Raw genomic sequence first — 25,992 nt, 5'->3', positions numbered from 1 at the left:
GCGCGGGCGGGGCGCAGGCTGGGGGAGCGGGCGGCGGCGGCGGCGGCGGCGGCGGCGCGGGCGGGGGCCCCGGGGGCGGCGGCGGCGGCTGCGGCAGCTGCTGCCCCGGCGGCCTGCGGCGGAGCCTGCTCCTGCACGGCGCGCGCAGCAAGCCCTACTCGTGCCCCGAGTGCGGCAAGAGCTTCGGCGTGCGCAAGAGCCTCATCATCCACCACCGCAGCCACACCAAGGAGCGGCCGTACGAGTGCGCCGAGTGCGAGAAGAGCTTCAACTGCCACTCGGGCCTCATCCGCCACCAGATGACGCACCGCGGCGAGCGGCCCTACAAGTGCTCCGAGTGCGAGAAGACCTACAGCCGCAAGGAGCATCTGCAGAACCACCAGCGGCTGCACACGGGCGAGCGGCCCTTCCAGTGCGCGCTCTGCGGCAAGAGCTTCATCCGCAAGCAGAACCTGCTCAAGCACCAGCGCATCCACACGGGCGAGCGGCCCTACACGTGCGGCGAGTGCGGCAAGAGCTTCCGCTACAAGGAGTCGCTCAAGGACCACCTGCGCGTGCACAGCGGCGGCCCGGGGCTCGGCGCCCCTCGGCCTCTCCAGGCGCCGCCGGAGCACGACTAGGGCTGGGCTGGGGGAGGGGAGGGCCCGAGGCCGGAGCGGGGCTGGGGGAGCCGGCCTGGGAGGTGGCCGGAGCACCCCTGATCCTGCCCCTGGTTCTCTCAGCGCGCCTTCCCTCCCTCCGCCTGCCACCTGCTGGAAATTGGGAAGAGGGATTGCACTCCAGACAGGGTCCCCCGAGGGTCGGACAGGGGTCCCCTAGACCTGTCCGGCCTGAGTGGATGGCCAGCTCGTCTCGTGGGGGTGATCCAAGGGGCCTGCTGAGTGTCTTTCCCCCAGGGAAGGTGCCAGAATGGACAGTGAGGAGGCAAGAGGCTTGGGGCAGCCCCCTCGGACGCCTCACCACCTAGCGTGCCCTGGGTCAGACCTCACTTTGTCCAGTGCGGCCACTGGCGTCACAGTTGGTGACCGGGGGAAGCAACTAGGCAGTCTCAGAAGGCCTCTGAGATAAATAAGGCCCTAAGGTTAAGAGAGGCTGAATAAGGAAGCAGAAGTGTGACGGGAGGTGAGGGATGAGCTAAGGAGTACCATCTCTGATGACAGCACTGCCTCGCGTTCTAATAGCGCTTTATACTTTTTTAAACGTGTTTTCTATCCGTTATCCGTTTTCACCCTTAGCCTGTCCCTCTGAGGGGTAGGATTGTCCCTACTGAGAAAAGAGGCCCAGGTGGCTGGTTTACCAGGATCACACAGGAAGAGAGCCGCAGGGCTGGGACCAGGGCTTCTGACCCCAGTGCAGTGTCCCCCCCACCACACACACTGCCTACCTCCCATGGCTGAGAGGCTTCTGGGTCTGGTCTCTCCCGGTCTCTCTCTCTCTCCGGTCTCCTCCCCAGACTCAGAAAGCAGCAGGGGGCCAACTCCCAGGGTTTCTGGGGGTTGGGGAACCCATCAGCTACACAATGCCCTGGGTCGCGCATCTGAAAGGCTCTTCCCGTGTAGGCATTCCCAGGCGGCAGGTCCCCTCCCCCAGCCGGTCCTTCGAACCTCCAGTCCTTCAATCTGGTGCAGCATCTTGTCACTGCCCAGTAGTGACCCGGCCCTCCAGAGGCAGCTGTTGCCCTGGGTCAGACCTCACCTTGTCGGTTTATTCCAGTTTCCCCAGGGCAAAGAGGTGAGGAAGGGGCTCCTGCTGCAGGAGCAGGAAGTGAGTCTCTTCCCAGGAGGGCCGGGCAAGTGGGTGCTAGAGTCTGAGAGCCTCAGTCACCTGCCCTGAGCCTCCCCACTGGTGCTATCTGTTCGCTGACCGTGCTCAAGGACATGGACACAGACCCCACTCGGCCCCAGACCCTGCAGGCGCCTCAGGGAGGCGCCCAAAGGACTCCCTTGAGCTGGTGCATCCACTCCGTGGTCCTGAGGGGCCACGGTCTCCATTTCTGCATCTTGCATGACCAGGCACTGGGATGGGGTGGCGCGCCCCGACACCCTTGTTTGTGTCAAGAATGACTTTTTTCCTGCTCCTCCCGTCGATCCTGCTTCTCTCCCGGTTCAGGGAGCACCGTGGGCAGCCGGCAGCCGGCACCACGTTTGCCAGCGTTCCACTTCCACCCTTCCCCTCATCTGCGCCGATCTGCTTTCCTCAGACCCCTTTTTGCCATGCAAAGGGAATTCTCGAAACTAAATAAATGGTGTCCAGATTGCAGACTGCATTTTCAACAAGGCCAAGGGGTTCCACAGTGTGGCTCCTTAGAGAATCGGAATCCAACGAACTGGGATTTTTTTTTTCCTTTTGCTTTCTAAGAAGAGTTGAGAAGTTAGACAAATTCAGTGGAGTTTTGGGGTTTTTTTGTTTGTTTGTTTATTTGCTTTAGAGCAGAAGAGAACACTCTAGTTCAGTGTTTTGGTTGGGAGGAGGCAGTATTCTGCTTTAAAAAGTATATGCAGGAGATCGATATTTTGATAATATAAATCATGGAGAATAAGACCAACAATTTTTTTTAATTTTTAAAATTAATTTATTTTTGTGGCTGTTGAGAGCGTGAAGAGGGAAGAAATCCCACTTGAGACATGGGTTTGGAACACCTGAACGCGTAGCTGGAGTCCCTTTATTTTAACCTCAAGGAGCTGATTCCCAAAGAGGGTTAGTGACTGAGCCAGTGAGAGGGCCCAGGCCGTCTGGTTGCCACATCCTGGTCTGGCAGATGCCACTGCATCAAGTGTCCCTTGGCTACCCCAGGAGACACTCCAGCGCCCCTGGCACTGGCCTTGGGCTTGTCCTAGACTGAGCTCCACTCCTGGAGCTGATCAGAGGTGGTAGCACTTGGTGTGGACCTCTGCCAGGCAGCAGGGGTCCTCAGTGTGGACCCTAGAGTCCACTTACTGAAGCAGGACAAAGGCCAAGGGTCCTGCTTTGAAGGTGGATTTTTATTTTCCTTCTGATAATGTGTTAATTAAAGTTAACTATTTTAATTTAAAAAATGCATGCAGTAAAAATTTAAATGGTTAAAAAAAAAAAAAGACACACCAGTAAAACTCTTTCCTATCAGACTCCCTGTTGAGAGATATCCACTGCTAAGAGTTTTTTGTATGTCCTTCCAGAACTGGAGAAGTCAAGGCTTGGAGGATGAGTTGGATGGGCCCTGGGGGTGGTGGTGGGGGGGGGCGGGCAGAAGCAAGGTGTGATGAAGATGATACTCGGCAGGGAGGCAGGAATTGGGGTTGTAAGACAGGAGACTGGCCTGGTCATACTCAGGATGTGAGAAAGTTGTAGGCGATGTAGTTTCAAGGTGAGTCAAGTCCAGGCCACAGAAGGCCTTGAATGCCAAGACTATTCCATAGACAGGCTATCAATTAGCCTGAGATCTACTGTGCCACAGATCTGTCAGAGCCCCCTTAGGACTCTAGAAGCCCAGGGGTGCCTGACTGGCTCAGTTAGTAGAGCATGTGACCCTTGACTGTGGGTTCGAGCCCCACACTGGGTTGTAGAGATTTAAAACTTTTTTTTTAAGGTTTTATTTATTTGAGAGAGAGATACCAAGAGAGGGAGCACAAGCAGCGAGAAGGAGAAGCAGGCTCCCCACTAAGCTGGGAGCCCGACGTGAGCTTGATCCCAGGACTCTGGGACAATGACCTGAGCCGAAGACAATGAACCAACTGAGCCAACCAGGCAGCCCTAAAAAATCTTCAGATGCCCAGAGTGTATAGCTCTAAGAGGTCAGAAGGAATGAAAATGGAAATCTTGAGACAGCAAGTTTAAGCTAGACACCACTGAAAATGAGCAATGACAAGGGACCAGTTCTCTTATAATGAAGGCTTTGGGCACCATAACTGGCTCTCAGATCTGGTCCCAGAATATTGGGTGTTGGAGAGTAATGGGAAGGAGGGAATGTCACACTGGGCTCAAGACGAACCAGCCTATGATGATATTTAATGGTATTGGTTTATCCGATTGTTGGAAAATCATGCAACGGAGCATCAGATCAGCTTGGGGCCCTGAATAGGACCATTTGGGGAAGGCCATGGCTGCCATTCCGTCTGCCACTGACTCAGAGACATTGTGGAGGGATATTTCTAAAAGAGTAATTTTTTTAAAGATTTTATTGAGGGGTGCCTGGGTAGCTCAGTGGGTTAAGCCTCTGCCTTCAGTTCAGGTCATGATCTCAGGGTCCTGGAATCAAGCTCCACATTCGGCTCTGCTTGGTGGGGAGCCTGCTTCCCCCTCCCTCCCTCTGCCTGCCTCTCTGCCTGCTTGTGATCTCTGTCTGTCAAATAAATAAATAAAATCTTTAAAAAAAAAAAAAGATTTTATTTACTTAGCAAGAGAGAGAGAGAGCATGAGGAGGGAACCTGACATAGGACTGGATCTGAGGACCATGGGATCATAACTTGCCCTAAAGGCAAACGCTTAACGGACAGCCACCCAGGTGCCCCTAGAAGAGTAATTCTTGAGAAGAGGGATCTTGGGCGTGAGAGTCTCACTCCCCTCTCCCGGCTCACACCAACCTGTGAGGCTCCCATAGGTCCCCTTCCAAAAGAATCTTTCTTCTAGTGTGATGCTGGCACTGTGTCCTAGAGGTTGAGAACCTCTATTCAGATCTCTTGATATGTATTTTAAACCAGCATCCTACCCCAGCATAGTAATTTCTGTAGGTTTCCTTCTGTTAAAAGAGAAAACTGCCTTTGATATGTATCCCATTCAAGATTCAAGGGGGACACCATATCCAGTCCTAGAAGTGAAAGCCCGTGTTGGTTACCCAGGGGTCCCCACAACTTCCATCCCTATGGGGCCAATATCCTTTGACCATAAAATGACTTGAGTCCCCAAGCAGGATCCCCTGCCCCATGTCTCAGGGATGTGGGGGTGCGGACAGGTTCATTTTCCTTTGTTAGCTTATGCTTCCTGGATTCACAAATTGACTTATGTCTGCGTTCCTGCTGCTGGCCTGCTCTCAGCTCTGCATTAACCCAGACAGCTCTTCGTCTTTGCTTTCCCTAGGTAAGATTTTATGTGTAGTAAACTTTTATCCTTTGGAGATTATACAAAGGGTCTCAGCCTAGCACAGTAAATGACCCAAAATTAGACATATAATATGTACTATCTCTATTCTTAAAAGACTGAGCAATTTTCACCATCAGGAATTTCTCACAATTCACCAGCTCCCATTCTTGATCTTGTATCTTACCTGCCTCTCTAAGGAGTAGCTCTCTTCCCCCCTTTCTGAGGTCTCATGCCCTCCCTCCCAAAGTATCCAAGGGAATCCCCAAATAATCCTAGTTTATTATGGAGAGCAATTTAGTTTTATCTTTCTTCAACTTCTTCCTTCCAAGCCATTCCCTAGGGCCTGTTTTTCCACAATTAAAGTGGCCAGTAGAACTCTATTGCACAACAAAGTGCAGTTCGAACCCTAAGAGGAATTCTGCATTAGGTTTTAAGCCATGCATGGAGTTTCAAATAGATTTTACAATAATACATTCAAAATTCCAAATGGATAAAAGGATGTGCAGAAGAAAAAAAACAAAACAAAAAGCTTGTCACCCAGTCACCTAGTTCCTCTACCTGAAGCTGACTAGTCAACTATGGAGAAAGGGGAACTTTCTGGAAGGAAGCCAGAATCCTTCACAGATTCAGAGGAACAGCTGAAAGATCAATCCTGGACAGAGACAAAAATGTGTCTCTCATCTCTGCTCCTTTACGTTGGAATCATTTTCTCAAACCAACTTATTCCAAGAAATGGGGACATGTTCCTGACCCATACATCTATAGCTTTACCACAAAGGAAATTAACCTGTCCCCTCAGGTCTAGTTAGAAAGATCCCAGGGAGGGACTCCTCGTGGCTCAGATGGTTGAGCATCTGCCTTCGGTTCAAGTCATGATCCTGGGGTCCTGGGATTGAGGCCCACATCTGGCTCTCTGCTCAGCAGGGAGCCTGCTTCTCCCACTCCCTCTACTGTTCCCCCTGCTTGTGCTCTTTTGCTCTGTTTGTCAAATAAGTAAATAAAAATATTTAATAAATAAATGATCCCAGGGAAGAGCTCTGATTGGTCCAGCTAAAGTCATATGCCCACTCCTGGGTCAATTACCGTACCGTGGCCAGGAGGCTAGGATGGTATGATTGGCCTGGCTTGAGTCAAATGCCCACCCTTGCACAGTCACAGTGACCTGGCTGCCATTGTTACGGAACAAGATGGCAGTACCCATTCCAAGTACATGGCTAGAGCCTAGGGAGGGGCTGTCCCCAAAGAGGAAGAGGTGTATCTATGCCCAGAAGAAGGGAAAAGTGTAAGGTTGACAAAGCTAACAGATGTCCACCACCTGTGGACACGCTGTGTGTGTTAAGTGTCCACCGTGTCCATATACACATACATATATGGGGGGCAGGGGTGCTGTGCAGCTTGAACCGAGATGGATTCATTCTAGGAGTCACGGTGACCTGGAGGCCTGGAGGGTGTGCTCCCCAGGAGGTTATTTATGTGAGAGAAGGAGCACGACAGACCTGGACTCTGCCAGCTAGAGGTTTGTGGGATAATAAGGGGAACAGAATAGAAAGGGTCTCAACTAAGTGGGATAAAGCCACGGTCTATAACTTTCTCGAGTAAAATAATGTTTGGACATAACATTACATGTATGCTAGAAGTCATATGCACAAGAGAACATTTAAAGAACAAGAGAAATAATTTTAAAGATTTTTTTTTTAATTTGTCATAGAGAGTGCGCACAAGCAGGCAGAGTGGCAGGCAGAGGCAGAGAGAGAAGCAGGCTCCCCGCTGAGCAAGGAGCCTGATGCGGGACTTGATCCGAGGACCCTAGGATCAGGACCTGAGCCGGAGGCAGCGGCTTAACCCCCTGAGCCACTCAGGCATCCCGAGAAATATTTTTAAAGCATTATTTTATTTAATTTATTTTTTAAAGATTTTCTTTATTTATTTGGCAGAGAGAGACACAATGAGAGGGAACATAAGCAGGGGGAGTGGGAGAGGGAGAAGCAGGCTTCCCACGGAGCAAAGAGCCTGATGTGGGGCTTGATCCCTAAGCCAAAGGCAGACGCTTAAGGACTGAACCACTCAGGTTCTCCTAAAGCACTATTTGAAACTTAATTTGTACTGTATGTGAGTCAAAGGATACTTTTTTCTGTCACTAGAAAGAAAGATGTGGGTGAGATGACGTCTAAGGTCAGTTTCAGCTCTGCATGTCACACAGATGACACACAGATGACAGGTTACAAGTACTAAGTACATTTTCTCGAGTCCCTTAATACCACGGCCACAATGGGAATAATTATGAGTCATATTGACAAGTTTATTTAAAGGCTTCTGTCACGATCTTAGTGTCATTGGGAAAGGAATGGAAAGCTTCTAAGAGACATAACAAGATGATGTTTCTATTGGTGAATTCATTGCAGCTCAAGGCTTGGACATTGTCACAGCAAAAACATACCCAAATGAAAAGTCGCTGCTCATAGAGTGCTTGCTACACACCAGGCATTCAGCGACACAAGCTCCTTACTTAGGTGTGTGTGTTCTCTTAATCCCATCAACAACCCAAGGATGTGATGTTTGTGTTCTCAGTGGGAAGACACAGAAGCAGAGGCCTTGCCACTTAGTGAGGGAAGGAGCCAGATCACAGAGAACCGTAGTGATTAGGAGCACTTTTCGAACTCTGCACCTGACAGGCACTGTTCTAAGCACTCGAACGGACTCCTTTAATCTGCACAACTCTGTGAGGTATGAGCTGTTACTGTTACTCACTAGTAATGAGGAAATGGAGGTGCCAAGAAGTTAATGACTTGCCCACACCTAGTAAGTGGGAGAGTCCAGTGGTCTTGCTTTTCTCTTTCTCTCTTTCTCCCTTTCTTTCTCTCTCTCTCGACATCAATGTAGACACTATTATTTTGCCCCAAGTTTTAAAACATTTGCAATTTGAAAAAAATGGTTTCTTTTTTTTACCCCCCTCCCCCAAGTAATTCAACAGTTCCCTGTATTACTCAGTGCTCATCAAGATAAGTGTGCTCTAGGGGCGCCTGGGTGGCTCAGTGGATTAAAGCCTCTGCCTTCGGCTCAGGTCATGATCCCAGGATCCTGGGATTGAGCCCTGCATTGAGCCCCGCATCGGGCTCTCTGTCAGTGGGGAGCCTGCTTCCTCCTCTCTTTCTGCCTGCTTCTCTGCCTACTTGTGATCTTTCTGTCAAATAAATTAATTAATTAAATATTTTTTAAAAAGACTTAAAAAAAAAAAAGATAAGTTTGCTCTTAACCCCCTTCACCTATTTCCCCCATCCTGGGCTCCACTTCCTAAAGCACCATGCACACCATCTATCTCTGCAAGCCTGTGAGATTCAGACCAGTGCCTGGTGCTGCCTCCTTTGCACACTGGAAATTTTATCGAAATGTTTTCACACTGTTCCAGGCTCAGAGTCAGGGGTGCTGAATCACGGTGATGCTCAAGAAACAGATGGATAAGCCGGAGCATCCGTTTACTCATTTGCAGGGGCTGGACTGGATGTTTGTATCAGCCTGACCTACCTGTTGTCTCCCAGTAGCTATGTGCAATGTGCATCATCAGATTGCCTGGTGAACACAGAAATAGAATAGAGGGTTCTAGAACTGAACTGCTAATGACCCCAGTACCCAGTATCCTATGTCCTGATTATGTCTGTCTCCATAGACATGATACATTTTTTTCTGTGACTGACATTAAGTTTTTGGTCTGAGAAAGTAGGTCAGACCCCAGACATATCTCAGTGACTGACTGGTTTCCTCGGCTTGACCCATCCTTTCTTTCTTTCTTTCTTTTTTAAAAAAGATTTTATTTATTTGACAGAGACAGAAATAGAGGGAACATAAGCAAGGGGATTGGGAGAGGGAGAAGCAGATTCCCCACTGAGCAGGGAGCCAGATGTGGGGCTCAATCCCAGGACCCTGGGATCATGACCCAAGCCAAAGACAAGGACTGAGCCACCCAGGTGTCCTGACCCAACCCATCCTTTCTTTAGATGTATTAATGATTCGGTGAGTCTCCTGTTGATCTGGTAGCTGTGGACATTATGCCTTCTCTTGGAGGTGACTTTATCTACCCTTATTCTCTGGTTCACCATTCAGTCATCCAAAGATACATATGAGCACTTCTGTGTGCAAAAAGTAGTATATATTGTGGAGGGACATTTTAGTGAAATGGACACATCCTTACCATGTAAACTGATGAAAAAACGTTATTTCTGTTAGTGATAATACTCTGAAAACTTTTGATCAGAGAATCAGGATTGAGGGTTGGGATGGAGAAGGGTGTTGGGCTGGAAGCAGGGGGGACAGGGAATGTATCAGAGGAGGTAAAGTCTGAGCCCTGCATGCTAAGAAGGAGCCAGTTTGTTGATCTTAAGAGATTAGCTCTCAGAGGAAGGTCTTCAGAACTATAATTCAAGTGGAAGTTCATTGCCTGTCTCTATAGAAACCATGTGGTACAAATTAGACAAGTATGGTTGCAGAAGTGATTTGTATTGGGTGACCAAATGGAAATGCAGCCATCCTTTCCAAATCAAAATTCCAAACTCATCTTTTAACAGTAACATGTGGACGGGATTAAACATTTGAAATTGGGGCTCTCTTGGATTTTCTAAGGCGTGTGATTGCAATAACTAATAGGATGCAGTGGGTTGGCCTGGCACCTTGACTCCACACTGTTGATGGGAAAGTGTATTTCTAGTTTTTTTCTTTTTCTTTTCTTTTGAGAGAGGGAGAGAGTGTGAGCAGGGGGAAGGGCAGAGAGGGAGAAGCAGGTCCCCCAAGAGCAGGGAGCCCAATATGGGGCTCGATCCCAGGACCCTGAGATCGTGATCTGAGCCGAAGGCAGGGGCTTAACCAACTGGACCATCCAGGCGCCCCACGTGTTTCTAGTTTCTAGAAAGCCAAGTAACAGATGAACAAATGGAATAAAACACATGCCATTTGGTACCATATCTCTTTTCCCCAGCTAAGTTACGTATTCTTCCCTCAGAGCAAAGTCTGACTTTTATGCGTGTTTGAATCGCTCAAAGCACCTCGCCGAGTGCTGGGCACGTAGAAGACACACAAGTCCCGCGTTTGCCTTTAATTCTCAATTTGGGATTGACTTGGCGGGAGCAAGCTTTTCCCTGGTCGCACACTCTGGCCCGAGCGCCGAGCTGCTGTTCATCCTCCTGCCGCACGGGGGCGCCCTGGAAATGCCGCGCTGTGAGGACAGCCGCCGGAGAGGCTCTTGGCGCTGGAGGGCCGAACTCCCACAATGCACCTTGTATCAACACGGCACTGGTGGCGGCTTCGAGGAGGGGCTGCGGCGCCCACCGGTCCGGCACGCAGCGCGAGGGTTATCGGGCGGGGCCCGGGTGTTGAGGGGCGACTGGCAGCCATGGCGGAGTCGGCGCCTACTCGGGTAAGGGTGCTCCCGGCACCGGTCGCGGGCGCCTTCGGGATGGCGGAGCTCCTGGCCGGGGCGGGGCTTCGAAGCTCGCACCCCTGTTGGGGCTGGGGGTCCCGGGGCTCCCCGGGCTCCCCGGGCTGTTTCTAGCGAATACCGGCCTCCTCCCACGACCCCAGGTCACTGCTTTCCCCCTCTCCGGCTCCTTCCCCGTGGGGCCGGAGCCCCAGCGCCACACACCGTTGCGGAGAAACTTCCCCGAGGCTTGTTTTGGGTTTTGGGGGGTTGGGGGGGTTTTGCTTTTTGTTTTTTTGAGAGCGCGCGCGCGAGAGCACGCGCACGAGCTGGGGGAGGGGCAGGGGGACAGATTTTTCTTTTTTTTCTTCTGAGAGAGAGAAGAGCGAGCCGGGGGCGGGGGGAGGGGCAGAGGGAGAGGTTTTTTTTTTTTTAAAGAGAGAGCGCAATAGGGGGGAGGGGAGAGAGATACATAACATGTTATATTTATATTTTATATACGTATATTTTTTAAGAGAACAGGAGCGGTGGGGAAGAAGGGGAGGGAATTTTTTTAAGAGCTCGCGGTGGGGGAGGTGTAGGGGTAGAAGGAGAGGGAGAATCTTTTCTTTTTTGAGTGAGAGAGGGGGTGGGGAGGAGGGGGTTGGAGGGTGGGGAGGAGCGGGGTGGGGGGTGGGGAGGAACGGGGTTTTGGGGAGAGAGAAAATCTTAAGCAGGCTCTATTACCATCAGGGAGCCAGAAGCTGGGCTCCACCTCATGACCCTGAGATCATGACCAGAGCCGAAATCAAAAGTCAGTGGCTTAACAGACTGAGCCACCTAGCAGTTGGAAAATGTAAAGGATATACCAGGTAAAAGGAAAATTATCCCAAATGTAAAGTCTGAAAATGTAAGAAAGTGTGATGACCCATGGAAACGGATAAATCTGAACGTGTATCAATTGACTATAACGGGAATAATCTCTTGTGAGGTTAAAAACAAAGGCAAATTAAAATACATGGTGTAAAAGTTAGGAAGACATTAGAATTCTTTTGTTTCAAGGTTGTTAGAAGTATGCTTCCTGTAATATCTAGGATACTTGCTAAAACATTAGAAATTGGCTGTAAAACTTACAAGTTAGAAGGGGAAATAGAGTAAGGAAAAAATCACCTAAAAGAAGGCAAGAAAGACAAGGCCAAAAAAGGGCAAAAATCAATAAAAATAGATCAACAATTACAATAAATGTAAATGGACTAAATGTTGAATTAAAAGGCAAAGAGTTGTCACTATATGGTTTTTAAGAGGTACAACTAAAAGTCAAAGCTACAGAAATGGTTGAACATAAAAGAATATGAAAACATACCAGACGAATCAAAAAAATTGGTTTCTCTGTATTAATATTGCTAGAGATCAAGGCTACTACTACTTTTGTGATGGTGAGACTCATTTTATCAGCTTGATAAGACATTCTAGTATTTTGCATGTAATTATATAGCCTCAATATATAAAGCAGATTAACAGAACTACAAGGAAAACTGGCATGGTAGAAGACTGTAACAAAACCTTATTTTCTTTTAGGCAGAAAAAAAATTAAGGTGCGGTGTATCCAGTAGAACTTTCAGAGATTATGGAAATATTCTGCTTTTTACTGTTCAGAATAGTCACTAGAAATCTATAGCTATTAAGCACTTGAAATGTAGGTAGTGTGGCTGAGGAATTGAATTTTTAATTCAGTTTTAATTAATATGGGTTTAAATAGCCATGTGTTTCTAGTGGCTTTTGGACAACACAGGTAAGATTTTTTTTGGCCATGTATCTGTCAATATATAATATCAGTGTATAGGCGTATCTCAGGTTGATTGAGCTTTGCTTTATTATACTTTGCAGATACTGTGTTTTCTTTCTTTCTTTCTTTTTTTTTTTTACAAATTGAAAGTCTGTGTCAAGTCTCAACTGCCATTTTCCCAACAGCCTTGCTCATTTTGTGTTTCTGTCACAATTTAATAATTCTCACAGTATTTTAAACCTTTTCCTTATTATTATATTTGTTATGATGTTCTGTGACCAGTAATTATGCTTGCTAAAAACTCAGATGATGGTTAGCCTTTTTTTTTCTTTTTTGCAATAAAATATTTTTAAATTATGCTATGTACATTTTTTAAGATATAATGCTATTGTTCACTTAATAAACTACAATGTAGTGTAAATTTATATGCACTGGGAAACAAAAAATTAATTTTACGTGCTTTATTATGATACTTGCTTTATTGTGGTGTTCTGGAACCAAATTTGCAATATTTCTGAGGTATGCCTGTATAGAGAGATTAATGAATAAAAAGTGAAGAGAGCAAAAGAGCCCTTTTAGGGGCACCTGTGTGGCTGGGTGGGTTAAGCCTCTGCCTTTAGCTCAGGTCATGGTCTTAGGGTCCTGGGATTGAGATCCCTGCTCAGCAAGGAGCCTGCTTCCCTGCTCTCTCTGTCTACTTGGGATATCTCTCTCTGTCAAATAAATAAAATCTTTTTAAAAGGGGGGGGGGCTGCCTGGCTCATTGGGTTAAAGCCTCTGCCTTCGGCTTGGGTCATGATCCTAGGGTCCTGGGATCAAGCCCCACGTGGGTGGGTGGGTGGGGGGGGGCTCTGCTCAGCAGGGAGCCTGCTTCCTCTCCTCTCTCTCTGCCTGCCTCTCTGCCTACTTGTAATCTCTGTCAAATAAATAAATAAAATCTTTAAAAAAAAAAAAAGAGCCCTTTTAGAAATGAAAGTGTGTTCTGGCAGCTGAGTGTAGTCTGGGACCTTAGGTTGGGCTGTTGAACAGAATATCTCCATATGCTTTCTCCATGTGGTTTAGGATTTTTCAGGTGTTTTCCAGAGCCTGCCTGCCTGTGATTTGTTCCACTTGACATGGAGTGGAGCAGAGACAAACTGTTCTTCACAAACCCTTCTTGAATTGCAGATTCATGAGCAAAGTAGATGTTGTCTTAAGCCATTAAACACTGGGATTGTTTGTTGTGTGGTAATCAGTGGAATATGTTAAAATATTGAAAGATACTAAAAATACCTTAAAAGAGGAGTGGATGTGGACTCAAAAAACTGTGAGGACTAAAAAAACTGTGTATGGATACATTTATCTATGGATGTGATGTAAACAGAGTTTCTAAAGATACTTTTATGAGACTTTTTAAAAGATACTACTTTGAGAGAGACTGCACAGACTATGTGTTGAGCTGGTGAGAGGGGCAGAGGGAGAGGAAAAAGCAGGCTCCGCTCTCAGCAGGGAGCCCGATGCAGGGCTCGATCCTAGGATCATGATCTGAGCCAAAGGCAGAAGCTTAACAACTGAGCCACCCAGGTGCCCCTCAATAATGATTTTTTAAAAACCTATGGTTGTTAAAACTATAATATTGGTAAGGCAATAAAAAAAAATACTCTATAGACGTGCCAGAGACAGATTGCTATGTATGAAAGCTTGTTTCATGACAGAGATCACATTACAAATCTTTGGGTGAATTGATGGATTTTTCATCATATATTAGATCTGTTGATTTTCCATGTGAAAATTGATTCCTGCACCACAGAGAAATATCAGTTCTAGTTGAGTTACTCAAGTGTGAAAACAAAACTATGGAGTGTTTAGAAGACAATATTCTGGATTATCGATATTTTTCTCACCTGACACAGAAGTTCAAACCTTAAAGGAATTGATCAAACTCAACTACATTAATTTTTTAATTAAAAAATAAAGTGAATTTTTGTTCTTTTTATTTTTAAAAGATTTTTAAAAATTTATTCATTTGACGGAGAGAGAGATAGCCAGCCAGTGAGTGAGCGAGCAAATGCCGGTGCACACAGGCAGGGGGAGCGGTGGGGAGAGGGCTCCACTGAGCAAGGAACCCCATGCAGGGCTCAATCCCAGGACCCTGGGACCCTGACCTGAGCCGACCAAGCTGCCCAGGCGCCCCAGTGAAGTGAATTTTTAAAATGAGGCACAAATAAAGAGGAGGTGTTTGCAGCACATACAGTGTGGATAAAGAATGGTATCCAGAGTTACTAGAGAAATTCTGAGATAGAGAGGAAGAAAGGGACCCCAAAAGATGAATAGATAAAAGACTTGAGCAGGTAGTTCACTGAAAGCTATTTGAATGGCCAATAAATATTTAGAAGATCCTTATCCTTGTTAGTAAAGAACGAGTAGATGGAAATCATGATGACATTTCAGACCTCCTTGGAGGGACAAAATTTTAGTCTGACAGTTGCAAGTGTTGACATAGTTGGGAAACATCCAGAATACTTAATACTTCTGACAGGAATGAAATTTGTACAACCACTTTAGAAAATATTTGGCATTATTTACTGAAGTTCAAGTTGTATATATACCCTATTGGCCATCATTTCCTTCCTAGGACTATACCCTCAGGAGACTTGCCCATACGTACTAGCAGCTGTGCACAGTCCTGTTCGTTGTAGCACTACTTGTAATGACAAAGATGGGGGCGAATAAATAATGGACTGGAAAAGGAAGTTGTGGTATTATCACAGCGGAATGTTTTGCAGAAGTGAAAATTAATTATAGCTATCTGCAACAGCAGGATATTCTCAGGTGTTGTGGAATAAGGATGCCATTTATGTAAGATCCTAAGATTGGCAAAACTAAACATGTTTTGGGAAAAAAGCATTTGGTGAGAATATGAAAAAGGCAATTTCTAGTGAAAAACCAAATTCAGGATCATAGTTACGTAGGGAGTCATACAGAGGACTTCAGAAGCACTATTTGATAATGGAGTGGTAGCTGATGGAGATTTGTCACCATTCCCTTCCGTATCTTACGTATTATAGAAGTTGTTTTTTACTATTCAGTATTAAAAAGTCATAGTATCTCAGAGTTGGAAGTGACCTTAGATATTGTCTAGTTCACCTTCGATGCCACTTTAGAATGTTACTTATCCAGCAGATTGAAGGTGTCTTAGCAACAGGGACCGTGTCTTATACTTACTGGTGAAGGTTTCAGACTGTAGTGGCCGGCCCATTGTATTAGACTTGATCTGATAGTATGATAGGAGATCCACCAGAACTGCCCCAGAAACTCCAGAAGTGTGGGGGATGTAATGTACTTTTTGTATTTCTCACTGCAATCAGGGATACTCTTGAATGTGGAATTTATGTAAAAAGAAAAATTATTTAAAAAATACATGTTTATTGGGGAAGTCAAACAAGCAGTAGTTTCCAAGGAATGATGAAAATCTCTCCCTCTCATTTCCCTGAGGAGTAAGTCCTGTTACCAGTTCAGTTTTACGAATCTATTCACAGACTTTTCTGTGGGCTGAAACACAAACACTCATGTATTTTCTCTTCTTTCAAAAGTGGAATTGTAATAAATGTATTTCCTTAAAAGTTGAATTTTTAACCAGCATGGTATGATGAAAACTCTTCCAAACCATAATACAAGTCATTATTTTTAAAGGTAGTATAGTGTCATTTTTGGTTGTGCCATAATTTATTTAACCATTCCTTTATGAATAAACCTGGAGATTATTTCCAAGCTTTGACTTTTCCAAAGAACATTACCAGTAATCGTCTTGTTTTTTTATTTTGGATGTCAGTAAAAAATGCCTTTTGTTTTAGAAAATAGATTCCTGGAAGTGAGATTGCTAGGTGAAAAGGTTTTTAGTGACTTTTATGAGATTGCCTTCCATAAAGTTTGTAGTATTTTTCATTCCTTCCGGGAATGTTAATAAAAGTGCCAGTTTTGGGGCACCTGGGTGGCTCAGTGGGCCAAAACCTCTGCCTTAGGCTCAGGTTGTGATCCCAGGGTCCTGGAATCGAGCCCCTCTGCCTGCCTCTCTGCCTCCTTGTGATCTCTGTCTGTCAAATAAATAAAATCTTAAAAAAAAAAAAAAAGCCAGTTTTATATCCTACTCATCTCTGTAGTTCCTTATCCCTCTTTCAAGTGGGGCAGCCTGGTGGGTGAAAAGCGGTTTTCCGTGGTTGTATTTGTGCTCCCAACTGCTTCTTGGACTGCCTGCATTTCTGTTCTCATAATTGCTTACGGTTTGCAGGTTTATTTGGGGTTACTTTTTTCTTTCCATTTTATACTTTGTTTATAAATATCCTCTCCCTATTTGTTTTTTTTACACTTTGTTTATGGCATCTTTCCTGGCAGCTAACATTTTCTTCTATCTTGATACTAAACCGTGCTTACTGAGATAATTCACCTACAGCAGCATTCACTCATTCACGCGGTTGAGGTAGTTTTGATAAATGTGTGCCATGATCAGACTACCAAAATACAGAATATTTCCATCATCCCAGAAAGATTTCCTTTGCATTCAATCTTCCCCCACCCGCAGCTCCTGGCAAACACTGATCTGGTTTGGTTTTTTGTTTTTTAAGATGTTATGTATTTGAGAGACAAAGGGAGCACACAGACAGGTAGAGGCAGAGGCAGACTCCTAGTGGAGCAGGGAGCCAGACATGGGGCTCGATTCCAGGACCTTGGGATCATGACTTCAGCTGAAGGCAGACTCTTAACTATCTGAGCTACCCAGGTGCCCCCACTAATCTGTTTTCTGTCCATGTAGTTTTGCCTTTCCTGAGTGTCATGCAAATGGAATAGAGTAGGCTGCATTTTGTGTCTGGCTTCGTTCACTTAGCATGATTTGGGGATCGATGTTGTTCAGTAGTTTGTTCCCTTTTTATTGCTAATGTAACATGCTTAACACATTAATCATTACTATGTTAATAATGTAACAGTATTTTATTGTATGGTGTATTAATACCCTTAAGGCTGCTATAATAAAGTATTGCAAATTGAAGGGCTTACACACCGGAAGTGTGCTGTCCTTTAGTTCTAGAGGCTGAAAGTCTGAAGTCAGCATGTCCACAGACTTGATGCCTTCTGAGGCCCACAACGGAAAATGTCTTTGGCTTCTCTCATAGCTCCTGATGGCCCCACGCATTTTCTTGGCTTGTGGCAGCAGAATTCCGACCTCTGCCTCTGTTGTCACGTAGCTGTCTTTTCCCTGTGTGTCTTCATATAGTCTGCACTAAGTGCACATCTGTCTCTGTCCAGATCTCTCCCCTATTTTATTTTATTTTTTAAGAGATTTTATTTATTCACTTGACGAGAGAGTGCACAAGTACGAGAGGCAGCAGGCAGAGGGAGAGGGAGAAGCAGCTCCCCGCTTAGCAGGACCCTGGGATCATGACCTGAGCTGAAGACAGCAGATTAACTGACTGAGCGTGCAAGCACCAGGTGCCCCTCTCGCCTATTTTATAAGGACACCAAATCGTGTTTGATTAGAGCCCATCTGATGACCTCATTGAGCTTGATTACCTCTGTAAAGATTCTACTCCAGATAAGATCACATTCTGAGGTCCTAGGGGTTGAGACTTCAACATATCTTGGGAAAAGAAAATTCAACCTGTAACATATGGATGGACTGTGGTTTGTTTATTGAATCACCAGTCAGTGGACATTTGAATTGTTTCCATCTCAATAGGTAGTTCAAAACAGAAGCAGCATCTTGATTTCACACCTCTTTTCTGCCTTTGCTTAGTGCTCAGATCCTGACCACCTTCCTGTGCGAAGCAAACAACAAAATGCTGAGCCACAGAAAGGCAGGAGGCAGCTCCGAAGAGCTATAGATGAGCAACTGAAAGTGAAAAGCAGAACATGGGATAAAAGGAGCCTGTCCAGCAATCTGACGTTCTGTCTTGTCTCGTTTGTAGTTACTGACAGAGAGAGACACAGAGAGGGAGCACAAGCAGTGAGAGCGGGGAAGGGATGATCTTTTACATTAAACTTTTTTTTTTTTTTTAAGATTATTTATTTATTTATTTGACAGAAAGAGGTCACAAGTAGGCAGAGAGGCAGGCAGAGAGAGAGAGGAAGGGAAGCTGGCCCCCTGCTGAGCAGAGAGCCTGATGCGGGACTCGATCCCAGGACCCTGAGATCATGACCTGAGCCGAAGGCAGCGGCCCAACCCACTGAGCCACCAAGGTGCCCCTACATTAAACTTTTATTTAAATCCTTCTTAGGAGGGTCAGTTAAGCTTTAAACCCACATGTTTGGTAATGAACTGAGTTGAGTCACTGGATTAGGTCATGGTCAAGCTTACATGTTCATTTACATGCCACTTGGGTTCGTTTTGTCCCGTTTCTCCAGACACTAAGTCCCGGCCCCAGCACTTCTTTCAAAACTGGTTCCTCTTAGTGTCAGTTATTTATTTTTTTTTAAATTAACATATGATGTATTATGTGCCCCAGGGGTACAGGTCCGTGAATCGTCAGGCTTATACACTTCACGGCACTCACCATAGCCCATGCCGTCCCCAATGTCCATCACCCAACTTAGTGTCTATTCTTGTGGATAGAGAAGCAGCTTTGAAGAAAGTGTATGCCGAATAAAATCGTGAAGCTTTGGGGGTTAGGACTGAAGTGAACGTGCTGTGGTACTTCAGGGTCAGAGGAAACTGAGGAGACCCCGCCCCCCCATGTTAGCTTTAGTAATGTTAAACTTCAGCTGTAGTGATTTTCCTCCTCAGGGCTGGATCATAAAAAATGAGCCATGTAAGGAAAATGTCAGCAGGCTTCATCAAATCATATCCGTAAATATTTACGAAGGATTTAGTTGGGGATGCCTGAGTGGCTCATTGGTTAGGCATCTGGCTTTCGCTCAGGTCATGATTCTGGGGTCCTGGGATCCAGCCGCAAATTGGATTCCTTGCTCAGTGGGGAACCTGCTTCTCCCTCTGCCTGCCTTACCCCTGCTTATGGCTTGCTGTCTTGCTCATCCTCTCTGACAAAAAAAATAAAATCTGAAAAAAAAAAAATTAGTTGGTGTTCTACTAGCTGCTTGGGTGCAAAGGTAAATGAGTTGAGCTTTATTGGTCTTGCTAAGTAATTGTGTCTTGGTCGTCTTAGAGACTGTGCCGGGTGTGAAGGGCGGGTAATAAGACATGTACAGTTAAAAGATTAAAAAAAAAAGATCAAAATTCGAACAGGTTATTTCTGAATGGTTGTATTTTACATAACTTTTCTTTGTACTTTTCAGTGTTATAATGTACATGTATGTATCATCTACAGTAACAGAGTATAAAAGAGCATACTTTTGGGGCGCCTGGGTGGCTCAGTCATTGAGCTACCTTTGGCTCAGACCATGATCCCAGGGTCCTGGGATTGAGCCCCAGGTCGGGCTCTCTGCTCTGCGGGAAGCCTGCTTCTCTCTCTCCTGCTCGCCTTGCTTGTATTCCTGCTCTCGCTCTCTCTCTCTGTCAAATAAATAAAGTCTTTAAAAAAAATAAAAAGGTAGAAACTAAGTAGCTGTAATACTCTTGGACCCAGTGGACCCATTGTTTTCTTTACTTGATGTTTGGAAGTGACACTGACTGGCCCTGTGTCCTTCATTCAGCACAGGAGGAAACGCCGCTCCACACCTTTGACCTCTTCCACACCTGCCCCACAAGCGACAGAGAAAAGCTCTTACTTGCAGACCACAGAGCTCTCTCTCTGGACTGTGGTGGCTGCCATTCAGGCTGTGGAGAAGAAGGTGGAGTCCCAGGCCGCCCGGCTACAGAGCCTGGAGGGGCGGACAGGGACGGCCGAGAAGAAGCTGGCGGACTGCGAGAAGACGGCCGTGGAGTTCGGGAACCAGCTGGAGGGCAAGTGGGCCGTGCTGGGGACCCTGCTGCAAGAGTACGGGCTGCTGCAGAGGCGGCTGGAGAACATGGAGAACCTGCTGAGGAGCAGCAACTTCTGGGTCCTGAGGCTGCCCCCGGGCAGCAATGGAGAGGTTCCCAAGGTAGACCCCTTGGGAATTAAGAGTTAGCCTAGGGCGCCTGGGTGGCTCAGTTGTTAAGCGTCTGCCTTCGGCTCAGGTCATGATCCCAGGGTCCTGGGATTGAGACCCACATTTGGGCTCCCTGCTTGTGTACCCTCTCTCACTGTGTCTCTCTCTCTCTGTCAAATAAGTAAATAAAATCTTTTTTTAAAAGCCCGAATGGGGAGCCCTACCCTTTGTTATTTAAGATTCAAGTTGCTGGCTTTGCTTTCGTGGCTATGACAGGAGGCACTCATGCTACGATATTTGTAATTTCAGGTGTCCAGGTCACTTGAAAACGATGGAGTCTGTTTCTCAGAGCAGGAGTGGGAAAATCTGGAGGACTGGCAGAAGGAGCTCTACAGGAACGTGATGAAGAGCAACTACGAGACTCTGGTCTCCCTGAGTAAGTAGCACGTCCGTCCCGAGAATTCTCGTGCAGACGTCTGCACATCCCTGGCCCAGTAGCGTGTGACTCAGACTACACCCGTGACTAGTTGGCTTTAGCTCCTCTCTTGGTCTGGAGGGAGATGGGTAGGGGGATAGGTAGGTGGTGATGGGCATTAAGGAGGGCACTTGGGATGAGCCCTGGGTGTCTCGTGCAAGTGATAAATCACTAAATTCTATTCCTGAAAACAATATTACGGTATATGTTAACTAACCAGAATTTAAATTTTTTTTTTTTAAAGATTTTATTTATTTATTTGACAGATCACAAGTAGGCAGAGAGGCAGGCAGAGAGAGAGTGGAGGAAGCAGGTTCCCTGCTGAGCAGAGAGCCCAGTGCGGGGCTCGATCCCAGGACCCTGGGATCATGACCTGAGCTGAAGGCAGAGGCTTTAACCCACTGAGCCACCCAGGTGCCCCCTAACTAGAATTTAAATAAAAATTTGAAAAGTAAGAAAAAAGAAATGGGAGTCTTTAGGTCCTCAGTTCATGAAGACTTGGAAAGGTCTTAGTGTTGTGCATTTTGTATTTTTCTATAGTCACATAGTTCATTATAATATTTATTAAAAGATATCATCATTATAATGTAATGTGTACTGTAGTGATATGTGAGCAGGGTTCTTCATGTGGTTTTTAATACTTAAAACTGTTTGACAAGAAATCCTTTTGTTACCTGAGGTGAGGCAGGCAGTACAGGTTAGCCAAAACGTTTTTATTGGCCTTGGGTGGAATTACATTTAGTCCTTGTGAGCTCCGTTTTTGTTTTTTATTTTTTTATTTTATTTTTTGTGTGTGTTAATTAGAGGGCTGGTTAATAGATACACATCTTTGGGGCGCCTGGGTGGCTAGGTTGGTTAAGCAGCTGCCTTTGGCTCAGATCGTGATCCTGGAGTCCCTGGATCAAGTCCCATAGCAGGCTCCCTGCTCGGTGCGGAGTCTGCTTCTCCCTCTGCCCTTTCCCCTCTCGTGCTCTCTCTCTCTCAAATAAGTAAAATCTCTTAAAAATAGATACACATCTTTATAAAATATTAATTTTTAGTAAGTAGATTTTGGTAGAGTTTTTTTTTTTTTTTTTAAGATTTTGTTTATTTATTGGAGAGAGCGAGCGTGGGGAAGAACAGAGAGAGGGATAAGCAGACTGCGCAGAGCCTGATGTGGGGCTCGACCCCACAATCCTGAGACCATGATCTGAGCCAAAACCAAGAGTGGACACTCAGCTGACTGAGCCACCCAAGCACCTCCAACAAAATCTTTTAAAACTGAGCTCCATGGAGGAGTGTCAAAAAGGCCAGTGTGACTGCAGCAGAGAGGGAGAGAGCAGAAGGCGCGGAGGAGTGTGTGTGCCCTGGGCCGAGTTCTGTGCTCTGCTCCTGGCCGTTTCCTTGCTGTCCCAGCTGGGGATAATGGTGCTCGCCTCACCGGGCAGCGTGTCAGCATGGACGAAATTAAATACGCTGAAAGGAAGCAGCCCTTGAGACCGTGTGCACGTGAGGGCAGGGTGGTCGGGGAAGGGGAGTGGGCTGGGAAGCCTGACTGCCGGAAACGCAGTGGCTAAGGAAGGACCGTTGGAGGCAGCAGCTGACTGAATAGATTTCTCAAATCGGCTCGAATTTTCCAGTCGTCTCAAGCTGCCACTGGTGGGGAAGTGGGAAGAACAGTAGCCTTTTAATCTTTGGAACTTTTAATATCAACCCCTGACATTGGTCAGCTTGTTCATTGGCACCTGCGCAGTGCGCGGTGAGCTTGTACCGTCTGCTGGGCTCACACTGTGCCTGTTCCAAACCAGAGGTCCTTGGCCAGCCAGAAGAAGAAGCGGAATTGGGTGCAGGGATGCTGGGTGACTTGGAGGAGGAAGGCCCTGGTGATGTCCACCCAGGTGAGTGGATCCAGAATATTCTATCCCTCCACCCCCTGCGGCCTATAGTGAGCTTTCCCACTGCTAAACTACTGAACGCTGGTTATCAGCAGCCTATCTGGCATTACTTATTTTAGATTTCTTTATGAGTTTCATGAGTTCACCTAACATCTCTGTGTCTGCGTTTCTTACCACTGGGGAGTCCTTACGTGTTGTGACGGATCCTACTTCACATCTGCGCTACTGTACAGAGCAGAGCAGTAGCTCAAGCGAACACCCGCTGTAGACTGAGGATAGGGTTGGTCAGATCGTAGGAGAGAAGCTTGGGGTGAGAGGCAGGCAGAGCATTTATAAGCCAGGTATGGCGGAGGGGGACATGTGCAGGAGGACTGGGGCTGGATGCATGAATATTTAAACTTTAGGTGTAAGGGTGGTTGGGTTTGTTTTTTATTTTAATTGTTCATGTTTATTATTTTAAACTGTTAAATTAGTATAGTTATAGTATATTTTGCCATATTTTTACAGGAATTGAATACAGATTTATGGACAAGCTTAGAGAACTGTTATTTATAACATTGTCCTAAAAAAAAAATGGGTTTAGTTTTTCCAGTCTTAGAACCCAGTCTCCTTCTCCAAATTGTCCTAATGCCCTTATCGTGGGGTGCTTTGATAAGAGCTCTTGTAAAATTCACAGATGTTTGTTTAGCTCTAAAGAAACTGAAAATGCTAGAATGTGATCTTTTTTGTTGGTCTTCTTTCTCTTGGCAGCAGAAGGGGTTATGATCAAGCAGGAGATCCAGTACGCTCAGGAAGGCTCTGCGGATCTTCCTGGAGAGTTCTCGGGCATTGCCGAAGAGCAGGCTTTCCTGAGCCCAGCGCATACTGAACTCTGGGGTGGTCAGGGTGGTTCTGTCCTCTTGGATTCAGGGCCCAGGGACACTAATCTGGAGGATCCTATTGAGGGAAGGAGAGACCCTAGCGGTGGCAGAACTCTGAGCTGCCCCCCGAAGCCGAAGCCCAGTAGGCAGGTGCAGCTGGGTCAGGAATGCGGGCAGGGCCTAAAGCTGAAAAGGGACGCTTCTGGCCCCTATGAATGCTCTGAGTGCGAGGTCAGCTTCCACTATGAGCAGCAGCTCGCTACGCACCTGCAGACCCACTCAGGGTGGGGCCCTTATACAGCCTCAGAGCCCGAGGAGAGCCGTAGACCCAGGCCGCAGCTGAAGCCCCAGTCCAAGAGGGCGAGGCTGCACCAGTGCGACGTGTGCCTGAGGAGCTTCAGCTGCAGGGTGAGTCTCGTGACCCACCAACGCTGCCACCTGCAGGAGGGGCCCAGTGCTGGCCGCTGTGTCCAGGAGAGGTTCTCACCCAACAGCCTGGTGGCCCTGCCTGGTCACATCCCTTGGAGGAAAAGCCGGAGTTCCCTCATCTGTGGTTACTGTGGCAAGAGCTTCAGCCATCCGTCGGATTTGGTGCGGCACCAGCGCATCCACACGGGCGAACGGCCCTACAGCTGCTCCGAGTGCGAGAAGAGCTTTGTCCAGAAGCAGCACCTTCTGCAGCACCAGAAGATCCACCAGCGGGAGCGGGGCGGGCTGGCCCTGGAGCCCGGAAGGCCCAATGGCCTGCTTTAAGGGTGCCAGCCCCTTGTCCATCCGGGTTGGGGGGGGCAGGAGGGGCTGGCATTGGTCCCCCCCGAAGAGACACTTTGCACAGTCAGGGACTGACTGCTTCCTGAGGAGAGTCGTTTTGATTTGCCTTCCCTTGGCCAAGCACCAGGCCAAGCCCAGAGGCTGTCCTGGAACCTGTGGAAGAGGAGTCTGGGGCTGCTCCTCTCCCTGCTGTGGAGCTTGTTGTCTCTGGCACCTGCAGGTCTCTGGTTTTCCCCTCGGGGCTGCTGTCTGTGGGCCGCGGGTGGCTCTCTGACCCTGCGGGCACCGGTGGCTGGTTCCCGGTCCTGTGCCAGCATTTCAGGTCTTCCCAGAGGTCAGGTCGGCCAGTAGAGTGAGCAGGTGTGCGGAGGAGTTGTGGGACACACGCCCCTCTCTTTCTTCTTTCGTAGTCTCTTTGTTAAAAACACGTAGAAGAAATAATTTAAATGACTGCTTACCCTGTTCTGAGGCAACTTTTTTGGAATTAGATTTTAGTTGATTTAAAAAAATACAGTCTGACACTTGTTTTTTTAAATTTCCAGCATCGTAGAAGTCGTTCCTAACATGGGGACTGGCCCTGCCCTCTACGAGGGATTTGTTTATGGGGCTCTTTTAGCCCATCCACACTTAGGTCAGAGATCGGGGGCAGAGTGCTGAGCTCCTTCTTGTGGGGGTCCTTGCTCACGTGGGTGACCGAATCCAGAGGAGCGAGAGGAGGAGCGTGGGGAGACCTCACTGCCCCTGCTGAGAAGGAAGAGCCCGGGGACGCAGCTGAGAGCGTGCTGCTGCTGCTGCTGCTGCTGCTGCTGCTGCTGCTGCTGCTCGGGAGGCCAGGTTTCTCACCAGAACCTTCCTCTTCCGTCATAGTCCTCGATGGGTCCTGCCGCCGCCCAGGGCAGAAGACTGTTTGTTACTTACGGTTGTCTGACTTGTTCCCGTGGGTGTTGGAGTTTGTTCTTATTACACCGGTTGTTTCTCGGAGTTGTGTAGATCACACATTTTCCAAATTAGTTCTGGGGTTGACTGTTCCAAAGGTGGTGGAGAAAATGCACAAAAATGCTTGTTTCTCAGGAGTGTTGAATGCTTGCCCCGCTGTTGTTTGGGGAGATGGGAGTGGGCTTCTGGGTCCTATGTGAATGTCCCCTTTGATTTATAGTTGCTTAGAATAAAACTTGGCTATTAGCAAAAAAAAAAAAGCTCACGTTGGATATTTTTCTCCCTTTGTTAGGAATACCAGGGTGGAGGAGGTGACTCATGGGGACCAGTGACAGAGGCCTGAGGTCCCAGCCTGACATGCACTGTTACTTAAATGTAGAACAGATGAGCAGAGGGCATGTATGAGAGGAGTCCTGGGACCCTGTGTGGGGTGGTCGAGGGCTGCCGGCGGTCTGGCTGTTGGTTGTTGGAGATGGTGGGAAGATGGGGCGGATGAGCTACTGTGGGAGCACCGGGGACTCCTGAGTAGCCCTGAAGGATATTGGTTTAGAGAAACATAACAGTGCCGAGTAGGAAAATGGAAGCGATTGATTGAGATCTATGTCAGTACTGTATATGTACAGTCAAAAAATCATATACACAAAACATTGGGCAAGAACACGTAGAAACCCAAAGTTACACCTTGAAGGCCTTCCAGTTGCTTGTGGGAGCAAGGGAGTGGGATATGGGAATAAAAAGGAATAAATAAGTAGATAAAAATAAACTTGGGTCGCTGTAACGAATGGGATGGTCTTGGTGGAGCAACTGAACGTGGAGGGAAGTCTTGGGCGGGCGCCGCACTCAGCTGAAGGATC

At 47.1% G+C, this 25,992-nt stretch overlaps 2 protein-coding genes across 3 annotated transcripts in view; both read left to right on the top strand.

Annotated features, from left to right (window-relative positions):
• Nucleotides 1–2,558, top strand: part of ZNF282 (zinc finger protein 282) — a 24,010-nt gene extending 21,452 nt beyond the window's left edge. Inside the window, 1 exon segment of the mRNA XM_059396182.1 lies at nt 28–2,558. Coding sequence (XP_059252165.1) covers nt 28–620 — 593 coding nt within the window. The 3' untranslated portion in view covers nt 621–2,558.
• A 7,729-nt stretch (nt 2,559–10,287) lies between these two features.
• Nucleotides 10,288–25,409, top strand: ZNF212 (zinc finger protein 212). 2 transcript variants are annotated; one of them, XM_059396180.1, is made up of 5 exons: nt 10,288–10,459; nt 19,845–20,234; nt 20,532–20,658; nt 22,485–22,574; nt 23,322–25,409. In XM_059396180.1, exons 1-5 carry the CDS (start codon nt 10,313–10,315, stop codon nt 24,182–24,184), a joined length of 1,617 nt encoding a protein of 538 aa, XP_059252163.1. In that variant the 5' UTR covers nt 10,288–10,312; the 3' UTR covers nt 24,185–25,409. The 2 variants fall into 2 exon arrangements, with proteins under 2 accessions (XP_059252163.1, XP_059252164.1); XM_059396181.1 differs by having other exon boundaries at nt 10,289–10,459; nt 23,325–25,409.
• The last annotated feature ends 583 nt before the right edge of the window (nt 25,410–25,992 follow it).

This window comes from Mustela nigripes, chromosome 4, assembly GCF_022355385.1.
Source record: "Mustela nigripes isolate SB6536 chromosome 4, MUSNIG.SB6536, whole genome shotgun sequence".
In the NCBI taxonomy this organism is placed as follows: domain Eukaryota; kingdom Metazoa; phylum Chordata; class Mammalia; order Carnivora; family Mustelidae; genus Mustela; species Mustela nigripes.
The sequence above is the reverse complement of the archived record's forward strand: the minus strand, read 5'-3'. Positions and strand labels throughout refer to the sequence as shown.

Coding starts and splice junctions, on each gene's coding strand:
- ZNF212 (XM_059396180.1), top strand. CDS start 10,313: ATGCACCTTGTATCAACACGGCACTGGTGGCGGCTTCGAGGAGGGGCT. Junction 10,460..19,844: donor CGGAGTCGGCGCCTACTCGG/GTAAGGGTGCTC, acceptor TCCTTCATTCAG/CACAGGAGGAAACGCCGCTC. Junction 20,659..22,484: donor CGAGACTCTGGTCTCCCTGA/GTAAGTAGCACG, acceptor GTTCCAAACCAG/AGGTCCTTGGCCAGCCAGAA.